The sequence below is a fragment of the Pan paniscus genome, chromosome 5 (genome assembly GCF_029289425.2).
Source record: "Pan paniscus chromosome 5, NHGRI_mPanPan1-v2.0_pri, whole genome shotgun sequence".
In the NCBI taxonomy this organism is placed as follows: Eukaryota; Metazoa; Chordata; class Mammalia; order Primates; family Hominidae; genus Pan; species Pan paniscus.
In genome coordinates, this window is record NC_073254.2 from 81,716,973 (window position 1) to 81,740,318 (window position 23,346).

At 31.3% G+C, this 23,346-nt stretch overlaps 1 protein-coding gene across 1 annotated transcript in view; it reads left to right on the forward strand.

The window, feature by feature from the left end:
- Positions 1-22,744, forward strand: part of LOC117980609 (protein eyes shut homolog) — a 304,210-nt gene extending 281,466 nt beyond the window's left edge. Inside the window, exons 8-10 of the mRNA XM_063605330.1 lie at positions 3,290-3,449; positions 12,724-12,863; positions 21,737-22,744. Of these exons, the coding sequence (XP_063461400.1) occupies positions 3,290-3,449; positions 12,724-12,863; positions 21,737-22,006 (570 nt within the window). The 3' untranslated portion in view covers positions 22,007-22,744. The remainder of the gene's footprint in view (positions 1-3,289; positions 3,450-12,723; positions 12,864-21,736) is intronic.
- The last annotated feature ends 602 nt before the right edge of the window (positions 22,745-23,346 follow it).

Below are 23,346 nucleotides of genomic sequence, written 5' to 3' on the forward strand. Positions count from 1 at the left end.
GTGTGTGTATCAGCATCCTCACATGAACACACAAGGTATAAATGAGAGGTCAGAATCAGAGATAGACCTATATGAAAATACTCCTAGCCTCTACATATGGCTTAAATAAATTGCTCTTTTAAATTAACTGCTCTTAACATTCAGGTTGTTATGTTAGAGGATAATGTACTGGTGTTGCAATAATTTTAAAAAGGTATTAAGAGCTGCAATCACAAATAACTCCCTCTAAATCCAAATTGTATCTAAAGTTATAATATCTTCATAGTGTCCTTATTCAATATAGAAGGTTATAAGTACAGATAAATCGTTCAGACACCCATTGAAATATATCCTGGGTGACTTTGTTTTTTTCATTAAGAAAAGCCAGAAGTCAAATTTGGTCTTCAGGTTAAAGTAGTAGGAAGAATACCACAGCACCCCTGTGAGCAGGGATTCATATTATTTGTGTCATTTTTCCTGGCATCTCTCATTGCTCCTTACCAGCTCATCTCTCTCAAGGTTGTTACAGAATACTTAATGTCTCATTTTTAAATGGTTCCTTAGCTCCTGAGTGGCAGAAACAGGGATTCATATCTTTGATCCAACTTCCTCTGATATTCTTAGTTCAAAAAACAAACAAACATGAACAAAAACAATTGCAGACAAAACAAAATACCTTAGACAGGACTTAATTCAAACTTAGTTTTTGTTGTTGCTGTTTTGTTATTTTTTTGCCGCAGAAGACATGATTTTATTCTTTGTTATTGCTAAATAGTATTCCATTGTGTGTATGTATATGTACGTGTATGTGTGTATAAACAATTTTCTTTATCCAGTCATCAATTGGTGGACACTTAGATTGATTCCACATTTTTGGTATCATGAATAATGAATCTAAACATACTTGTGCTGGTATCTCTTTTATATAATGATTTCTTTTCCTTTGCGCAGATATCCGGTAGTGCGATTGCTGGATCAAATCACATTTCTGTTTCTTGTTCTCTGAGAAATTCCCATACTATTTTCCACAGTGGTTGTACTAATTTACATTCCTATCAGCAGGGCATAAGCATTCCATTTCTCTGCATCTTCACCAACATCTATTGTTTTTTGACTTTTTAATAATGGCCATTCTGATTGGTATAAGATGATGTCTCATTATGGTTTTAATTTGCGTGTCTCTGATGATTGGTGATGTTGAGCATTTTTCCATATGTGGGCTGGCTATTTGTATGTCTTCTTTTGAAAAATGTCTATTCATGTCATTTGTCCGCTTTTTAATTGGGTTATTTGGTTGTATTTTGAAGATGTTGAGTTGCTTGAGTTCCTTATAAATTCTGGATTTTAGTCCCCTGTTGGATGCATAATTTGCAAATATTTTCTCCCAATCTGAAGGTTGTCTGTTCACTTTATTGATTATTTCTTTTGCTGTGCAGAAGCATTTTAGGTTAATCAAGTCTTATTTGTTTATTTTTGTCTTAGTTGCTTGTACTTTGAGATCTCAGTCATGAGTTCTCTTCCTAGGCCAGTGTCCAGAAGAGGATATTCTGAAATTATTTTTAAATTTTTATTTCAATACTTTTGGGGGTACAGGTGGTTTTTAGTTACATGAATAAGTTCTTTAGTGGTGATTTCTTAGATTTTGGTTGACCAGTCACCAAAGCAGTGTACACTGTACTCAATATGCAGTCTTTGGGGACTCAGAGGGAAGGGTGAGAGGGGGATGAGAGATAAAAACTGTCTATTGTTTTGTTAAGTTTTAAGTGAAGAAATGACTCTACAGGATCCTATCTATATGAATAATGTACTATTCTGCTAAGTTTATTTTGTACAGTCATATATTCAGAATTTATTAGGCCTTCATATTTTCTATCACAATGAGGACCCAAATCCAATAAAGACAATCTCCACTGACGGTGAAGATTGATTAATGCCATTTGTAGAGTTCAACATTTGATGTCTCAGTATAAAAGTAATGGGTTAAAGCTTTTGATCATCTCACAACTTGGAAATATATCATAAAATTGTATTTTTGGTAATCGTTTAATATAATTAAATGATAATTATTTTTAAAATTATTTCTTTTTTTTTCTTTCTTTTTCTTTTTTTTTGAGACAAAGTCTTATTCTGTAGCCCAGGCTGGAGTGCAGTGGTGTGATCTCAGCTCACCGCAATCTCTGTGTCCCTGGTTCAAGTGATTCTCCTGCCTCAGCCTCCAGAGTAGGTGGGATTACAGGTGCACGCCACTGCACCTGACTCATTTTTTGTATTTTTAGTAGAGACAGGGTTTCACCCTGTTAGCCAGGCTGGTCTTGAACTCCCAACCTCAGGTAATCCATCCGCCTTGGCCTCCCAAAGTGCTAGGATTACAGGCATGAGGCACCACGCCTGGCCAATTTTTTTTTTTCCTCACATTTAGTGTTGACTCATACTTTAGGGTTGTTGTGCAATTAGGAAATTGTGATTGCAAATCCAGGTAGACCACCATGACTTGAAACAGAACAATGCTTACTTAGTGTAGTAATTTCATTAATGGAACTGTCAGATTCCTTGTACTGCATGTCTCAGCTGTGCTTTTCTCTGCCAAATTCAAGGGAGATTTGTTAATAAAAAACGTGGAGAAGTAGAAATAATTGAGGGGTATGCTCTAAAGAGAATACATAGCCCTAGTTTGTCTCTAGGGCTTACATTTCATGCTGGTTGATGTCTTCCTAATACCCAAGTAGCGCAGCATGTACTAAAACTTAGTGATGACCTCAATGTGACCTAAAATGGTTTACATTTAGTTAGTTCAATTGTGGATATAACTATATATGATTTTTGTATTTGAAGATGCTGGAGATTACCATAAACAAATCATATTATTAGACAATATGCCCTGATTATCTTCAACTATTTTCAAATGATAGCAAAAGTCTAATTTGAACACACCATGACATTTATTGTGCTAATTCTACTGTTATAAGTGTTTTAAATGGTGTATCTCTTAATTTATACCATAGGTATTTTTAATTTGTGAGGGGAAAGATGTATTATAGCCCATCAAACAGAAGATTAGGGACTGCTGTATATTGAGAGTGAGTCAAAGCTAAAAGATTATCATATAGGCTTTTGAACATGGATATGACAAAAGATAGTACAGAAAGAAAAGATAAAGAAATAGAAGAAATAAAGAGAAGTATAAAAAGTGTGTCCCATAAAGTTTTCTATAATCACTGTGATTTTAAAAATTAGTTGTTTATGTTATATGTATATATTGAAAAATACATCAAAAAACAATTTACCATTTTTCCTTGTTTCCTTTTTGTAGTATGTATGCATTCCAGGGTGCACAAAAAATCCATGTTGGTTTTTGAAGAATGTTTACCTAATTCATCAACACCTCTGCTACTGTGGAGTAACCTTCCATGGTATTTGCCAAGATAAAGGTCCTGCTCAATTTGAATACATGTGGCAATTGGGATTTGCAGGTAACAAATTTATGTAATTTTTTTCAATCTGCTTGAATCATTTCAAAATTTGCTAGTCACGTATTCATTTTCTAAACACACAAAGTATTTTACATCTCAAAACATAATATAAACTAAAAATAAAATTAATACTCTTATTTTCTGATGTATTCCTTTAACTGACATGTTTAACACCAACTACATCCTAGGAAATCTACTTGGTACAAGAGAGATAATAGTGAAGTAAACTAGAGCTATTTCCTACTTTCATAAATCCATTTGTTGGAAGGGAGTGGTTAATGGACAAATACAGTGATAACTATGTAATTTTATTTAAAAACAAAATGCTCTTATGAGAACAGGTAGCATTCCATGAATGCTTATAAGCAATGAGCCTATTTAGAAAAAAAGAAAAAAAAAAACTTGGCAATTGAGATATTGAGTTGGGTTGCCAGAAAAGGTTTCCACGAGAAAATGACCCCTGAAGAGAGATATAGAGAATAATGTCATGGCAGAGAAGTTGGAGAAGAGAGGATTCTGGGTTGAGGGAATTGTATTTGTAAAAACATTATATTAGAAGAAATGGCTTCTTTGAAGGCCTGTCTGGGGCTGTGAGAAAAGACTAATAACAATTCCATGGAGGGGGTGAAGCCAGAACTAAAATGCTGGGTTAGATATTTTGATTTCTATTCTAAAAGGAATAGAAAATTACTATAGGTTTTGACACATTCGATAAGTTTATAACAAGTAGAGAAACACATGGAAGAGAAGGAAAAAAGCTAGGGAGTTGGTTGGAGTAATAATGTGAGTCATAATGCTGGAAGCTTGAAATAAATGGAAGATCTTGTTTATGAATTGGAAATAGCAAGTGATGAAGGTGTCAACAGGACTCCTAGTTTTCTGTCTTACACACTTGAAATGAAATCATTCCAGCACTTGTGTTCCCATATATGTTTTTGTTTATATTATAGAGTTTCAATTTCTATCGCAATCTGTTTTGATGAGCTTAATTGTCATTCTTTGATTACATTTCTAATATTATTTAACTTAGCTGATGCAAATTTGATTTACATTCTTAAGACTATATGGTATTTTCATTCTTTTAAAGAATATTTCCTCTGACAGTGATATTTTGGCACTTCAGTTTACAAACAACCAGCAAATTAACAGTTTGATGTCTCTGTTTTTGAGTAACAGCTAACCAACAGCAGCTGAATTTCTAACATTGTATTACATCACAACAGTGTTGAAGTAAACTAACAATTAGCCTTTTAAACAGAAAACATGATAATTTATTTCACCATGCTCATAAAATAGTATACTGTAGAGTTAACAACCTTTAGTGACAGAAATAGTTATCAGTTCATTAATCGGATCACACTGAAGACCAAAAGTGGTAGAAGAGAGCAAAGCATTGTTGATTATACTATGTTGATGCTGAAAGGAACTTTCAGAGACTCTGTTATGAATACTTACTATTTTATAAATGACACAATCAGACGAAACAAAGAAATAAATAGAGTTGAGGTTAGAGGAATTAACCTCAGTACTATTTAGGGATTGTGTCAGTTCAGTTGTTTTTAAACCCTGACCACATATTAGAATCATCTGAAGGAGCTCTTGAAACATACTAATGGTGAACTCTCATTACAGAACAATCAAACTGGAATTGTAGTGAGATGGACACAGAGTATTTTTTGAGGTTCCCTAAATGCTTTCAATGTGCAGATTGAGAAATGCTCTCTACTGTTACAACCAAATTAGTTCACATATTTCAGTGCTTGCATCATTTTTGCACTTCATTTTCCTTTGTCTCATAGTAGGAATAATGCTTTCATATGTTTGGTTATTTTTAAATATTAAACTTCTTTTGAGAACTATAAATTGCTACAGGGAACATATTCACAATGATGAAATGGCAAAAGTATTTTTGAGGGAAAATGGAAGGAATAATAGCAAGTCAAATTGCTCATGGATAAATCAGCTTTGAGCAAATATAGTCAACTTTATGAATGGCAGTAAAATAACAAATATATGTTTTAGAAAATGGGTGGTGTAATACAAATTTAAAATTACTCATGGAAAACTTAGAAGAAAGCAATTATCTTCAAAACAATGTATACATATTTAATCATTATTCCTTCCTGAATTATTGGACAGAACTTACTGAATATAGCTAATTATAACAAAAATTAAAATTATGTGACCACTACATCTGAGAATCTAAATGACTTGGGCTTTCCAATGGAAAAGAAACAGTGTGATAATGCACAGACCGAATGAATGTTTAAGTAAAACACTTAAACTCATTTTGAATTTCAATATGAAGATTCAGCAGTGAAACTTCTCAAGTTTTCAAAACAAAATAGAAGTTAAAATAAATGAAAAATATGTAAATAGAATTATACATTTTACGTATTGCAAAATTCCTTCTTATTTCTTTTGATAACTGCCATTAAGATCTTCTTTTACTTTTTCCTCATGAAATATAAAATGTAATTGAAGAGGAACTTTAAAATCATGCTGGTAATTTTGCATGGGGTGCATTAATTTTACCAGCAGGAAAATTATTTTAATTAAGGGATTTTTCTAACAACTAAATTAAGTGTCTTACACGCCCAATCAATTCTTGCCAATATGATTGCTCTACAGAGAAGGGATGGTAATTAATTAGAAGAAGCCCCTTCAAGGACAATTGGTCAACAGTGCACATCTTGAGAAAGAGCTGACATGCACTGTTTCTTTTCAGTGTCATCATCTATGTTCATTATGTGTATTATTAAGTTTGAGGAAAAGAGCTACTGACAGAGTGGATAAAGAGTTGCGAAGTGAAGTAAGACAATATGAATCATGCTTAAGAAAAGACAAAATCCTAGACAAAAAAAGAAAATAAGAGAAATTCTTTTAAATCTCTTTCTTCTTGAAGCATGTCATTATTTCAGTTTGCTTATCCAAGTTAAACATAGAGTTAAAACACTTAACATGTACTAGTGAACTTTTTTTCTAAATAAATAGTGATTGTTGCATTTGTGAGTTGATATTGCAAACAAATATTTACTTTGAAAGTTTTATTTTTCCTTTATAAAGTAATGGATCTTCTGGTAGAACACCTTCCAGAATATTAATTATAATCTATGCATTATATGTTACTTCTTAAATTTTAAACGATTTTTGTGAAAATAGGAAATGCTGTATCAACAAAGCAATCTTTATCAAAATCTATTTTTCTTAGTATATTGTTCTACCTTCAAGTCTTCTTTTGTCAAATGCCTGCTATTTATATATCTATTAAGTATTTTAGGGACTTTAGTTTTAATCTTTAGTTGAAGGCTTTTTAAAAAACTGAGTATTAAAAAAACTGGTTTAGTATTTTTCATTCATATCACTTAATAGTAAGTTTTTAAAGCATTTTTACATGCTTTGAAAGAGAATTCTCTTAATTAAGTCGCTAATTAGAAATAAACGACTTTAATAAACAGAATAAAGCTAATTAAATCATAAGGAAGAAAATATTTCTTACAAACAAGAATTAAAATGTTAAAATGCATTGGACTAAAAGTAACAAAAACATGCAACTTCTACATGGAGAAAACTTTAGATATTGCTGTAGTATAGGCGCATGAATACATAATCTGAAAGAAAATCCTAAAGATATATTACACTGTAGCTACTATTATTCTTAATAGTTTTTTCTTTCAACCTTCATACTAATTATATTAGTGATTTACACACTACCATACCCTATTTGAGTATTCTGAATTTTACAATGTGTTTACTTTTGCCAGTGAGTTTTATAATTTCAGAAGTGTTCTTACCACAAACATGATAACTATATGAGGTAATGCATATGTTAATTAGCTAGATTTGGTCATTCTGCAATGTGTATATACTTCAAAATATCATGTTGTATATCATACATACATAATCATAACCTTATGTATGATACATACGGTTTCATCTGTAAATTTAAAATAATAACAACCTTCCCCCTGAAAAACTTATATTATACTGGACATACAACTTTTAAAGATTTCAATTCTTCATATTATTTTGTAGGTTTATTGAGATTTTAATAAAATAATGGTGTTATTTTTGTGTTCTATGAAATTGACATCTTATTTCTTAATGTTCACATGGAATAAAAGACAAATAAAGCCAAGTGTACTCTGCGAAAGTGCATTGTTTGGACAAATGGTGTATAGAATGAGCTCTGCCATATATTAAATTAGATTACATAGCTTCATTAATGAAAAGCATAGCACCACCGCATGCAAGTCAACAAATATGACAAAACACAAAGTCTCAAAATGAATCCAAAACATGAAAAAAAACATATAATAAAACTGCCATCTCAGATTATTAGAATAAGTAGGGACTATTTAATAATTAACATGGAACAACTGGATAGCTGTCTGAAAAAAAAATTCAACTTGTTTATACCTTTAAACATTCTCTGGATTAAACTGAAATAGATAAAAGTTTTAATACATAAAAAAGAAAGTATAAAAATATTAGAGAATGTTGGAGAAATGCTTTGTAAATTTGGATGGGGGAAGAATGAAACTAAACCCCTATCTCTCACCATATACAAAAAGCAAATCAAAATGGATTAAAAACTTGCATCTAAGACTTCAAACTATGAAACTACTAAAAGAAAACATTGGGGAAACTATCCAGCATATTGGACTGGGCAAAGATTTCTTGAGTAATACCCCACAAGCACTAGTAATCAAACAAAAAATAGACAAATGATCTCACACCAAGTTAAAATGCTTCTGTAGAAGAAAGGAAACAACAAAGACAAAACTCACAGAATGGTATATCATATTTGCAAACTATCTGTCTGACAAGGGATTAATAACCAGAATACAAAAGGAGCTCAAACAACTCTACAGGAATAAAATAATAATATGATTTTTAGAAATGGGAAAAAAGATCTAAATAGATGTGGCTCAAAAGAAGATATGCAAATAGCAAACAGGCATATGAAAATGTGCTCAACATTATTAGTCATCAGATAAATGCAAATCATAACTAAAATGAGATGTCATCTCACCCTAGTGCAAAGGACAGGCAATAACAAATGCTAGCAGGAATGTATAGAAAAGGGAACCCTTGTACACTGTTGGTGGGAATGTAAATTAGTACAATCACTGTGGACAACAGTTTGGAGGTTCCTAAAAAATACTAAAAATAGAACTGCCATATGATCCAGCAATCCCACTGCTAGGTATATACTCAAATGAAAGGGGATAAGTATATTGAAGAGATATCTGCACTTCCATGTTTACTTCAGCACTGTTCACAATAGCCAAGATTTTGAAGCAACCTGGGTGTCCACCAACAGATGAATGAGTAAGAGAAATATGGTATATTTACTCAATAGAATACTATTCAGCTATAGAAAAAAATGAGATCCTGTCATTTGCAACAACATGGATGGAACTAGATAGAGGTCATTATGTTAAGTGAAATAAGCCAGGCACAGAAAGACAAATTCACATGTTCTCATGTATTTGTAGGAGCTTAAAATTAAAACAATGGAACTCATACAGATAGAGAGTAGAATGATGGTTACCAGAGGTTTGGAAGGATAGTGAGGTGGATGGAAGTGGGGATAGATAATGGGTACAAAAATATAATTAGATATAATTAGTAAGATCTAGTATCTGATAGAACCACAGGGTGACTACAGGCAACAATAATTTACTGTACATTTTTAAGTAATTAAAAGAATATAATTGGGTTATCTGTAACACAAAGAAAGGATAAATGCTCGAAGTGATGGATACACTATTTTCCCTGAGGTGATTGCTATACATTGTATGCCTGTAGCAAAATATCTCATGTAACCCATAAATATATACACCTAGTATTTACCCACAAAAACTCAAAGGGAAAAACAAACAAAAAAAAATGGATGGGGAAGATGTTTATAGTTAATACTAAAAATGTTAATGTCAGAAAGAAAAGACTGGTGAATTTCACTACAAGACAAGTAAAAATATCTGCTTATGAAAGACATAAAAATCAAAATGCAAAAGAAACACTGCACAAACATTTTACTTCACAAAAGATAGATTAGGATCGAGAATATATCAATAACTTAGAAATTAAGAAGGAAAAACTGAAAAAGCTGAAAGGTAAGTCAGTAATATAAACACCCAGTTTACATACAAAGACACAGAGAGTATCCCTAAATATGTGGGGAAAATGCTAAGCTCTATTCATAATGCAATCAAAGCAAATTTAAAAAACACTGTAAGTATATAATTTTTCTCCTCTTAGCCTGGTAAAAATTTTAGAATTGGACAATTTAATGACTATCCATTGCTGGCAATAATGTAAAATCACTATAATATCTAAGTGGGATAGTTTTGCAATATCCGTCAATATTACAAATTCTATACCATTTGACCTAGCCTTCTGATCATTGAGAATACATCCACATGCTAAATAATATAGGTGTAATTTTATACCTGGTATCATTGGTTATTAAGAAAAAAATAAACATAAATATGGAAATGAATGTAGAATTCATCTAGGACTGAGATACATGATAAGGTGAAAGAAAGGCATGCAGCAGTGTAGAATCATGTGTATAGTAGACAACCTTGTGCTTCTTTATATATAATTTGTGTTTATTTCTGTGGAACACTTTTCCATGTTTTTTGCTCAGTGTTCTGAAATTTCACAATGTTGAGACTTTTACATAGTATGTTCTTGTTGTCTCTTGTTAAACTCTTCTATTTGGAAGCATGGGTCTTTCCATTTTTAGGTAGTTTCTGTATTTTTTCCCCTAAAAAGTCCTTTTTCCTGTTTCTTTCTGTAGCCCCAATTCCAAAAATTGGGTATCACATCTCCTAAATTCATCCTCTCATTTTCTCATAATTTCTTTTCTCTTTCCTATTTCTTTTCATATTGCTTTATTTTCTACTCCATTCCTCCAATTGAATATCTCAAAATGAGTTTGAATTTTTAATTTGTTTTACTATATTTGTAATAATCTAGGGCAGTTTTCCATCCTTTAAATTATACACACTTCGGCCATTGTTTTTTTTTTTTTTCAATAAGGGTAAAATGGCTTTTCTTCTCTCTCTAAAAATGTTATAGTTTTGTTTGTTTTAATTTTCTTCTTTTTTGCCTAGTGTCTCAGTTTTCTGTAAATACTGTTTATAAAGATTTGTTCTCTCTCGTTTGGAGTCTTTCTGCCAAATGTGGGGTGATCATATTTAACGGAGAGGAACTAAGAAGGCTGACTGGAAACTGACCATACAAGGATGGGCCATGATGACTGGAGCTCTATGACAGGGTTGCAGGATGGCAACTAGGCTTTCGCTAGGGGACCCTCAAGGAGCTTGGTATCCTTAAGGCAGGAGCTCCTGAGATTCTTTAACTCCTGAAAACAAACCTCGGAAATTGTTTGTTTGTAAAGCTGAGTGAGGAGTTAGAATAATAATCTGGATCACTCAGTTGGGAGAGAGACTCTCAGTGCCAGCTAATCGTGTTTCCAGAGCCCACCTTAGTATCAGATTCTCAGATGCTTTTTAAACCCAGAGCATCTCAGTATTTCTGCTAGTCCAATTTTTTTTTCATAATTATGTCCCCTCACTTGTGTTTTGGCTGTAGCCTTTCTGCTAATTTAGTCAATGTATCATTTTTTTTCATCTTCTCACTCTTTTTTGTGGGTTAAAACGTTTGTTTTATTTATTTTTTTAATTCTCTGTTTTCTTGAGGTCTTGGGAGGCAGAGGGAAGACGTTAAGAGTTAAATCCAAATGTTTAGTCAGATACATCATTATGAAAAACTTTATACTAATAAACTGGACAATTTAAATGAAATGGATAAATTTCTAAAAAAATACTAGTTGGAAAAACTGAGCAAATCATAAATTTCAATTCTAAACAATCCTACAATTTCTTAAATAACTGAATAAAATAGTTTTAAAAATCATCCCACAAAAGCATACTTGAAATATATGGCCTTCTATTAAAGTTCTCCAAATTTTCAATAAAGTATTCATTCTAATACTACATAAATTTGCACAAAAACACAGAGGGAGGAACACATATCAATTAATTATATGGAGCTAGCATAATCCTGTTTGAGTTAATTACTCTCAGAATGTTACAGGTAGAATTTTTATTGACCTATCATTAAATTTACTGATCTTTTCTTCTCTTGTGTTTGATCTGATAATCTCATCCATTAATTGTTTTATTAACATAGCCATAATTTTCTGTAATCTTAAATTTATAAACAGTCAAATTACATACATATGATTGAAGAGATTTGGGATATTGTGCTTGGTTCCTAGCTCCTTCCTTTTTTCCAGTAATATGTGAGATTTCTTGGTGAAATATTCACACGGTAGGGAGACATCAGTTTATGAATCATTTCTAATTTACAACTCAGTTGTAAAATGCATAGCTTACATTCTATTTTCCAAGAAATGACGCCTTGCGAGTCCCTAGAGTTTAGATTTGTTTACTATAAGCAATCCAAAGCCAGAGATATTTTGCTAAAAGATTCTTTAGATAAATACTGTCCTCTGACAAATATTTTTTGTTTGTTTACTAGGAGATGTAGTCATGTTTACAAAAAGATTGGATCAGGTCTTCTATGTTCTTTTATTACCACTATTAATGACCAATAATGGGTTTTCAGCCCAGTTTAATTAACTCCTTTTTCCCTACAATTCTGAGATTTACCATTTTTTTGTTTGGTTTTTCCTACAATTTCAAAATCTCTCATCCCCTAATTCCTTATCTAATTATCTATTTTATTCATCTTTTCCTGTTGATTTTTCAGAAAGTTTAATATAATCATTTTAAAGTCCTTGTCTGAGAATTCTAGGTCTGGGCCTTAAAATTTTAGTTTTCCTCTTGAATATAGGTCACATTCTCTTGAATATAGGTCACTTCTTTCTTCTGCTCTTTTGCAATCTCTGCTTTTATTTTTGTTATAGGACAGTGTTCTTTTTATCGTTCTACCATCCTTTCTTACAATTATTAATTACAGTTTAGTCACCATTTGATTATTTTAAAAAATGAATTGGCCTGGGAGCTGTCTCTTCTTCTTCTTGTGATGCTGTATTTCTCAGTTCATGTTTAAAATGAGAGTGTTGGGCTTTGAGGTCTTCTACAAATTCAATATCATATGCATACAGGAACTTATTTTGTGGCAGATGTTGTCAAATTTATCTTTTCAAGTAATTTCACCACAGTCCTTAATAATTCATTCTGAATTCAAGTTTGTAAGAGTTTATTTAATTTTTTATCTTTTTTTTTTAAAGGATCTGAAGGTGAAAAGTGCCAAGGGGTTATTGATGCCTATTTCTTTCTGGCTGCAGACTGCACTGAAGATGCAACCTATGTGAACGATCCTGAAGATAATAATTCTTCATGTTGGTTCCCACATGAAGGCACAAAAGAGGTAAGGTAATTTTATGTAGTTGCTTTTCATTTTTCTCTTTAGCTTGTAATTGTCTGATTTTTAGAAAGTTAGAAATGTTTAGGTTACAGATTCTTCAATATTCAAAATATATAGTTTGCATAGTTTAAATATAACTTCGTAAACAAATTCTCAACAGTCTACTTGGAAATTTATATTTACGTCATACATTTATAATATGGGAAAGTAAAAATTTTGAAGAATCATTTTGTTCCTAGTCTTCTTGTTTTTTATTAATGTTATAATTTGCAGGCTGACTAAAGCCTCTCAGATACAGTTGTGATTATGCCACTTTTTTTGCTTACAGATCATAATGAAATGCATTTGTCTTTTGGATATGTTTAAATCTCTGAGAGATTTCTAATCTCTTACACGAGCAAGCTACTTAAAAAATAAAATAAATAAAAATAAATGAAAATAATTTCTAATCTCTAGGCAGTTCCATCACTAAAAATTGTGAGGCCTATGGCAAGAATAAAAGAGAGGCCCTCCTTTTATCCCCTCACCACTGTCTTATACAAATTAAGATTATATTTTTTAATATGTAACAATAATTAAGAAAAATTTAAGAATCTTCATTTTAAACAACTTAGGAATAGGAACTTTTTGTTAAAATGATTCAAGAATTTTCCCAAAAGAGAATTAACAAAGTATTTGTAACCTATCTTGTCTTGATACATCCTAATTTGGTCATTTTAAGAAAGCCATGTTTTAATTCTGCATATTGTATACATTTCAGTAAAGACTCATAAGCCCTTTTCTTTATTAATGTATCAATTTATATTGAGTCAACCTTGTAAAAACTGATACAAGTCACTATTTCCTTCGAATTCATCTAGAGGCATTACAACTACAGGCAAAAAGACTTCAAATACCACAGAACATCTAAAAGTATGCCCTAAAATATATTTTGATATATGTTTACAAGTCATAAATATATGAAGTAAGCTTAATACGTTCTTACATATATATATATTTAGCCAATCACATATACATCACTATACACATAGATGATTACATTACAGCTTTATCTTTAAGACTTTTAGCTTTATCAGTATATTAAAAATAGTTACATATTATAATACACTTAATAATTCAGTAACTGTAAACCTTTGTTAGGAACAAGCAAATCATATTTGTTGTTTTGTTTATGTATTTCTAGTTCTCAGTATCCTTTTATAATATAAATCACCAACTTTAATTAAATTAGACAATTTCTTTAGACTCAAGAAAATACACAAATATAGCAATCTAAGATCATTTTGGCTATTTTATTACTTTATGATTACACATTTTATATAACTTTAACAACTTTTATCATAGGCAAAATAAATATAAATACACATCCTTCAACTGTATTTGCACACCTTATTTCCATTCTATAAGGACAGAGGTAATTTAAATCTATATTTAGAGACTATATTTTTATAATTTTCTTAATTAGGAATTGTTCAGGCAACCAAAATAATTTGATTAATTTGATTAATTGTTCAGGCATCCAAAATAATTTGATTAATTTGATTAAATATCTGTGTAAGTTCTTAATGTTGACTAAATATTTAGAAATTGCAAACTTACACAATCATTTTAAGTTCTTATGATTTGCAGTATCATCAATAAAACATTCTAATACATCAGTGTAGTAGAATTAGTAAGAATTCACAAGATTCAACCCTTTTAAATTATATCTGTTATTTAAAATTTCGATTATATCAATTTTAGATTGTGTAATCAGACAATTTGAGGACATAATTATAGAGTATTTCTCTTAAAGTTAAATTAAATCAGGCTAATTTTTCTGAAGTGTCATTTATTTAAAAATTACATGAGTCCTTTTTAAATAAATAAACCTCTTTAGAATAAATAAATACATATGTACTAATATAAATAAGCAAACCTCAGTATTTATGTATTTTGAAAAATCAGAACTTTAGGATTAAGCCAAAGCTCTGTGGAGCCCAATTTTTTTCTCAACTAAAAGACTAACAATATTACCCATACACATGAATGCTTTTCCTGATTTGTTAAAATTTGGGAAGAGAAATCATGTAAATAAAGCACAGTTAATCGTTTCCTTTCATTGTAAAATGTAGACTATCTGAAAAATCATCCTAGAATGGCAATATAGAATGTTATAAAAATATTTATGATCAATTAATTTCTATTTTTTCTAAGCAAAACAGAAAAGGAGAAAAAGTGAAAAATGAATAAATGAAGTTTATCTAGATTCTGGTAGATGTAAAATTATGATTGCAAAGTTTGATTATCTCCCTTCTGCACAGCATTGGAGATGCTTAAATGAAGAAAAACCTATTTTCAAACACACAAGAACAAATTATTATAGACAGTTTAAACAACTCACATACTTGACAATTCCACAGAGCCATATAATTAAAAATCTAGTGCTTCTTAATCCCAGAAGCATGAAAATGAAAGAGGAGGTTTTGTATAATACACAGTAATCTCTCTATTAGATATACAGGACAGAGAATCTCCTCATGAGGATTTTTCCCTTTTTGTTCTATTAGATCTGTCAAATAAATAATCTTGTTCATGTCAAAATTTCCCCAGGGTGGTCACTGCAATTTCACATTGTCCTTTGAGAAATTATGCCAATTAGAGAGATATGTATATGGCTTACAATATGAGGGGAGGAATGTGTGGTGTCCAGGTATAAAAGACTGAGAAGAACCCGTGAAAACTTATGTCAGCAAGCATTTGTACAATATCATGTCTCCAGAAAATTCAAAAGATCAATCGATTTCAAATCAACTAAGACTGTTTAGAAGATTTTTTAAAAGGTGACAATAAAAATGTTGCCCAAAGGAACACCAGAGTGATGTGATCATCTGAACTCATCGCTTATTTAGAACACTTGAATGATGTACTTATAGAACCCACACTTTCCTCTCCCAGCTGAGCTTCCTCTTATAGACTCACCTGAAAAAGTGATGAAGACGGAGAGTTTTCCTATTTATATATATTCGAATTTTTTTTATTCTTAAGAAACAACAGAAACATGACATTTGTGAAGTTGATGAAAAATATTGGAGTTTAGACTTTATACTGTACCTATGTCACTTTCACAGTTGGAGAGAATATCCAGTGGTCTCAGCGTAGTGCACTGGTTGCTATCCAGCCTTGAGAGTGAGGGCATTTTAATGAGATTTTGTGAAACTTTGGATTTATTCACTTTTTACCCTCCAAAAGACCACCAGACTATTCTGCTGATGGAGAAAAACTAATTATTTTAGACTTCTTTCAATAAGGGAAAACAACACCTTAGTAGAGTCTTGGTAGTGCATCAGATGGGAGAAGTTGTGGAAAGTTATTTATTTGGTGTAGAGCCTTGAGTCAGTTGTAGAGGGTATTTAGTGGGGATTGGTTAGAGTTTATGAAGGAAAGCTTCGAATTGGTGGCACAATATACTGAGAATCTTTAAAGTGAGTCTTGATGTGCAAACTGTTAGTTTTTGTAAATAACTTATTTTAGTTGGTTCACAGTCTTATGTTCCAGAAGCAAGTATTTCATAGAGTAAATAGTAAGTTAGTCTTGCTTTTTCTCAGTATTTTGAAACATATGATGGGAAATTAGGTTTATTTTAGTTTTCATCATCAAAGACAGAAATTCCAAGAGTGTTGTTTTAATTTTTTTTGTATTAAAATGTGTTCCTTCTCTGAGTGAGGTCCTTTTAAATGCAAATGCTTCTGGAGTGGAAACACATAATTACAAATAAGTTTACCTTATTTTCTACACCCCTGCTACAAAAATGTTATGAAATTATATATTATTATGAGTTACTGGGACGGGAAGGTGAATTTCAAACAAAGTAGAAGAGTCCATGGAGCACTAAAATTTGGGATGTGAAAGGTTTTTACCAAGTTTATTTTATTTCAGAATTTATGACTAGGTCTTAATCCAGTATAAATTTGAACTTTAATTCATCCAGATATGATTTTTAAAATCTGTTCCCTTTTAGTTAGCTAAATATAGAGCCAAAACAACCTTCCTCTTTCCCTCACCTTGAGTAAACTTCAGACAGGTTTCTTACTGCCTACAGGCCCCTGCACTCTTTTTTTCTTATAGGATGTACTTTAAAATTTTTGCAGTTGTAAATTATCTGCCTTTTTGAAATGTATGTAAATCTTCTTCCAACCTCTTGCCAGTTTAAGGATGCATGGGATGTCTTTATCAAGGACCTTGGAACCATGTCTCTGAAATGTAAACATCAAAGAAAATAGTACTCTTACTTCCCTGTGTACTCTACAGAAGGCCTACTCACAGAGCAAAATCTTTGCAAACTCAATAATAACTCAATCTGCTTGACACATTTCATTGATCAAACTCTTCTCCAGTGACATCGAGTATAACAGTCTTCCCTCTTAACTGCAGGGATACTTTCCAAGACCCCAGTGTATGCCTGAAACTGTGAATAGTACCAAACCCTGTATTTACTGTATTTTTTTCTATACATACATACCTATGATGAAGTTTAATTTATAAATCAGGCACAAAAAGAGATTAACAACAATTACTAATAAAAATAGAACAATTATAACAGTATACTATAATAAAAGTTATGTGACTATGGTCTCTCTTTTTCAAGATGTCTTACTAAACCACACTAACATATTTTTGAACCGTGGTAACTGAAAGCATGGAAAGTGAAACCAACAATAAGGGAGGACTGCTGTCATTTTTTATTAGTTCAAGTTCGCAATTAAAATCTCTCCTGCTTCCTATTTTTGGAGAATTGAGTTTAGTTTCTCTCCCTTATTTCAATAGTCTTTAATAAAATTTAATTACCTATCTAACTTTGGTGCAATTTTTACCTTGACAGATATTATTTTAAGGATCCAGCTTTCTACCTTTCATGATTAAGAAAAGTCACTTTCACCTCTGAAGTCACTTTATTTATCTATTTAATAACAAGAGTCAAAATGGCAAAATAAAGGGCATATATTAGATCTTACAGAATTTTTTCCCACAGAGTCCTTTGCCAAGTGACCTTATGTACTAATATAATGTGGATATGACAAAATTATTTCTAGAAAATTACACGATATTCCCTGAAATGATAGCTGGCATTATTTAACTAGAGTTGTTTATTTACCTATGCAGAACATTTTCTGTAAGTATGTTATAAATATCCTTCAGGAAGGTTAATTTCTCTACAGATGAAGTGACTTTGGGGTAATAATATTGTGTTATGTATATACATTACTAGTAATGAATTATCAAAAAGGGAATTTCCAGCCGTTTGTTTTACTTCTGTTTCCTTTGGGAAGAAAAGATCTTCCACTGCCCAAAATCATGATTTTATTGCATTCCTTCATCAAGTAAACATTTTAAAATATCTAGAATAAAACTTCTAATTTAATTTGTGTGTATTTTGTAATATTGAGGTTTTTGTGCAATCAAAGTTTAATAATTAATTATATATTTTATGTACATAATATATATACAGTTGACCTGTGAAATACAGGAGTTAGGGTTGCCGACCCCTATTCAGTCCAAAGTTTGTTAACACGTTTGATGTAATGTTTTGATAGAATGTTTAATAGAATTTTTTGTATAAAAATTTTAAAGATTAATGGACTCCTTTAAGCAGATCTTTGATTCTCTGTATACACAAAGTTGAGAAATCTTTCCTCTGCTTTACAAGGCAGATTCAAGTTTCTATATGTCTACCGATATAATTTACTCTCTTGCTAATTTTTCTGAGAGACTTCTTATCTGTAAATTTTATAGAAAACCAAAATTCTAGTAGATGTCTAGACTACCTGAACAGATGAGAAATCATGTTGAAATCCAAAATTATTTTTTAGTCCTAGATATAGTACATAACTGCAGCGTAAAATAATTCACCATCTTTTCCATTTAATAAAAGTATCTCAACCAGAGCATTAGATATAATTTAGGTGTTCATATCACATCCCTTAGACAAAATGTTATGTGGTTTTTGAGGTATAGCCAAGAGAAAAACTCATTATTCAACTTTAGTTCTTTCAGATTTTCTTAAATCCCAGTAATAATTATTTTGAAAATAAAAGGGAAAGCACATAGTTATATGAAGTAAGTCTGTCCTATTCCAAATTCCATACTAATATTCCTTGTTAAAATATTGCTCTCTTTCAAGATTTCATTATGTATTATTTTGTAATATAGATATATAATTATTAAAAATACAATGGGTAATTTGAAGTTTTGGTGTTTCATATTTTCTAATTATATATAAGGTGCAGAAATGATACATTAGGCATTTTTCCATAAAGAATATTTTAAAAATTAACAAATTTTGAATAAGGCTTATAAGCTAGAAAATATAGCTTTATAGCCAAGTCAACTTTCTAACTTTGGTAATTTTTCTGAGGTAACAAAAGAGAATATTCTCTTTTTTTAAAGAAAAGCACAGTAAGTTACAATGTTCAATATAGTCTCAAATCTCAGGAAGCTAAACTACCTGTTGATATAGAGATAGAGATAGATAGAAAAATAAAGTACTGTCATAAAATGCTAGAATTTGTTGCTTCTTATACGAGTGTTTATTAAATTTGTAAGCCAGTTATAAAAGTGCTCCTTTAATTGAAAAAAAACTTTACAACTAATATCCTCTGGATGTAGAAAATCATTACATACTCAAACAGAAATGAAAGCCTTTGTGAATTACAAACACATAGACATACAGACACAGAGAAAACTTATAGCTTCAATTGTAATATTTTAGACTTGGGGCAAGTGTAATTAACACTTTATTATCTGTTCATGTCAAAGAACTATTCTACTTCCTAGTAGATTTGACTTTCTTACTTGTTTTGAGCTCTATGTAAAAAGTGAAAAGACAGATTCTCATTTGATTCTAATTCAACAGAGAGTGAATCTCTATGAAACATTCATCTATTTAGATATCAATAAAGGATCAGACCATGAAACCAAATTCCTAATCTTTGTTGCTACAGATGGAAAATAACTTGTTGGCTATGAACCAAAACCAAAAAGAAAATGTGAAAATATGCAGAGAAATGATTTTAAAGATAGTAAAATTCTATTGTCATTTGAATTTACTTGTAGAAATTAGGAATATATGTATATGTAAATATATAAATATATACCTGTGTTTAAGCACTCCATAAGAAGTGCATTTCTCTTCTGACAGTTTACCTAACCATCAGGTGAATCCACTGGGCATATCTGTGGAAGATTTTTAAAGCTGTTAAAAATATAAATATAATTTTCAATAAAACATAGCATCATAACTTTATGAAAATATTAAACAAATATGTGTGAAAGATATTATTTAATTTACTTTTAATAAGGAATCCAGTAAAGCTTTACTATCAGTTCAAAGGAGAAAACAAGTAAACCACTGAAGGATAAAAGTATTTCGCAAAACCACAAATAGATTTTCCATGGATCTGTCTATCAATACAATGCTATTTCCATCACATCAGTTAGTATTTAAATAATGTCTATAAAAATTTGGTTAAAATAAAATGGAATTTTAAAAAATTGTGTAATAAATGTACATATATTCAATACATATATACATACATATATTTACACATACATATATATTTCTGTCACAATTTGAGTATAAACAATTTGACTATTAAAAATGATTTTGACATAAATCAAAACTGATTTTTTTAACCTTCGCTAAAGAAACATATTATTTCAACAAATAAATGAAAGCTTGAAATTCAAACTTTGAAATGATTGTGTCATCCAAAAGACTACCAAAAAGACTAAACAGTAGAAAGAAGAGTTTATTTGTGATATCAGTTTGCTAACTGGGTGTATTAGTCAATTCTCACACTGCTATAAAGAACTACCTGAGACTCGGTGATTTATAAAGAAAAGAGGTTTAATTGTCACACAGTTCCACAGGCTCTACAGGAGGCATGGCTGGGAGGCCTGAGGAAACTTACAATCATGGCAGAAAGTGAAGGGGAAGCAAGCATGGTCTTCACATGGCAGCAGGAGAGAGAGTAAAGGGAGAGGTGTTATATACTTTTACACAACCAGATCTCAGGAGAACTCACTCAGTATCAGGAGAACAGCAAGGGGGAAACTGCCCCCATGATTTAATCATCTCCCATCAGGCCCCACCTCCAACAGTCAGAATCGCAATTCAACATGAGATTTGGCTGAGGAAACAGAGCAAAATAATATAACTGGGAAAACTTCATCTCTGATGTGGACCCAGGGTGCTCTCCTAGAAGTGGTAAAGGGCAAGGTGATTTTTGTGCCTCATAAGGTCTGTGTTCAAAATAGAGTCAGACATATTCAGCAAGTTTGTGGGGAAAGCAATACATATTTATGGGGGACAGGCAAGCACATGTTCAATGAGTAAACATGTATGTAACATACATCCCATGTTCTCTTTGAAGCAGGGTTTTAGCTTTAAAATGAGGTGGAATTTGGCAGTTCACATAAAAAAAGTGAACTATAGGACACAAAGACAGTTTATGTCCTGTCTGCATAAACTGGCTGAAACTGGTTTGAGGCCTACAATTGCTTATCAGAAAAGTGTTTTGTAAGGCGATTCTCTGTCTGATAAGGGTTATGGTGGCCTTGGTTGTAAATCAGAGTTAGAAATGAAATGACAATTTGACTGATAGCTCCTATTAGGGAGTTTAGCAAGGGTGTGGTTTTTCTTGTAGCTCTAGAAATTTAGGGAATTGCTGTGCCAGCCAAGCTTTGAACCCTTGTCCAATAGTTACCTTCTGTTTCCTTAACCCTAGGTTTCATCTTAGTAGACAGAGAGGCATCTATCGTGATCTCTCAGGTCACAATTGTAATATTGTAGTAAGTGATGGGAATTCATAACATTTTTACTTCTTTTGTTGCTATAGATTTGTGCAAATGGATGCAGTTGTTTGAGTGAAGAAGACAGTCAGGAATATCGGTATCTATGTTTTCTCAGATGGGCTGGCAACATGTATCTGGAAAATACAACTGATGATCAAGAAAATGAGTGTCAACATGAAGCTATTTGTAAAGATGAAATTAAAAGACCCAGGTATTTATGTATCATTTGCGCAGATAATATCACATATCAAAAAGTTATAATTAAATTGATAGTCATCGAACTGTTTCATGGTAACAATGTTTTTGTTGATTAAAATGATTGGAATTTCCATAACAAACACTTACATATACATATATAGTTATTATATATTATGTTACATAATACATGTTATGTATAACAATTCTAGCACAATAAAAGGAGGGAAGAAGGAATATATCTGTATAGAAATAACTTTTCTATGTCATTGTAGAATTAAGTTAGCATAAATCTGTGGTAAATTCTGCTAAGTTAAGATGTGTACGATTAGCTCCAAAGCAACTACAAAAAACAACAACAAAACAAACAAAAACTCATATGCTTTAGTAAAATTAGCATTAACAAAATTAAAATGTTGCCCTCAGGGTCTGGCACAGTGACTTAAGCCTGTAATCTCAGTGTTTTGGGAGGCCAGGGCAAGAGAATAGCTTGAGGCCAGGAGTTTGAGACCCGCCTGGGCAACATAGTGATAATTTGTCTCTACAAAAAATTTAAAAAATCAGCCAGGTGTGGTTGTGCACACCTGTACTCCTAGCCCTAGCTACTTGGGAGGCTGAGGAAGAAGTATCACTTGAGCCCAGGAGTTAGAAGTTTCAATGAGCTATGATTGTGCCACTGCACTCCAGCCTGGGCAACAGAGTGAGACCCTATCACGAGAGAATAAATACAATAAAATAAAATATTGCCCTAGAGATTTACTTAGTATAAAAGAAACTAGTATTAGAATAATTACAATGAAAAAAAATACAGGTACAAAAGAGATATAAGACATGTGGAAAACAAAAAGTAAAATGGCAGGCATAAATTCAAATATATCAAAAATATTTAAATAAAGTGATTTCAGAAATTCAGTCAAAATTTAGAGATGTTTAGACTGGCTGTTTTCTGATTTAGTCAACTATATATGATCTATAGAAGATACACTTTATGTATACGTGTGTGTGTATATATATATATGGTTTACGGAAGACACTTTAGATTCAAAGATACAAATAAGCTGAAAGTAAAGCAATAAAAAAAATATCATTCAAACTGCATCAAGAAGAAAACTGGAGTGCCTATACTAACATCAGGGAAAAAATAGATATTAAGAGAAAAAATGAAACACTTAGTAGAGAAAAAGAAAGATATTTTATAATTATAAAAGAGTCAAACTATCAGAAAAGGTAGTGATTACAAACATATATGTGTGTGTATATATATATGTATATACACAACTAACAACAGAGCCTCAAAATAATGAAGCTAAAAAATAATTTAAGGGAGAAATAGCCAATTCAACAATAACAATTAGAGGCTCTAATATTCTACTTTCAATAGCAGATATAACACTTGGCTATAAATCAACTAAGATATAGGAGATTCAAACAACACTATAAATCATCTAGAAATAGTAGA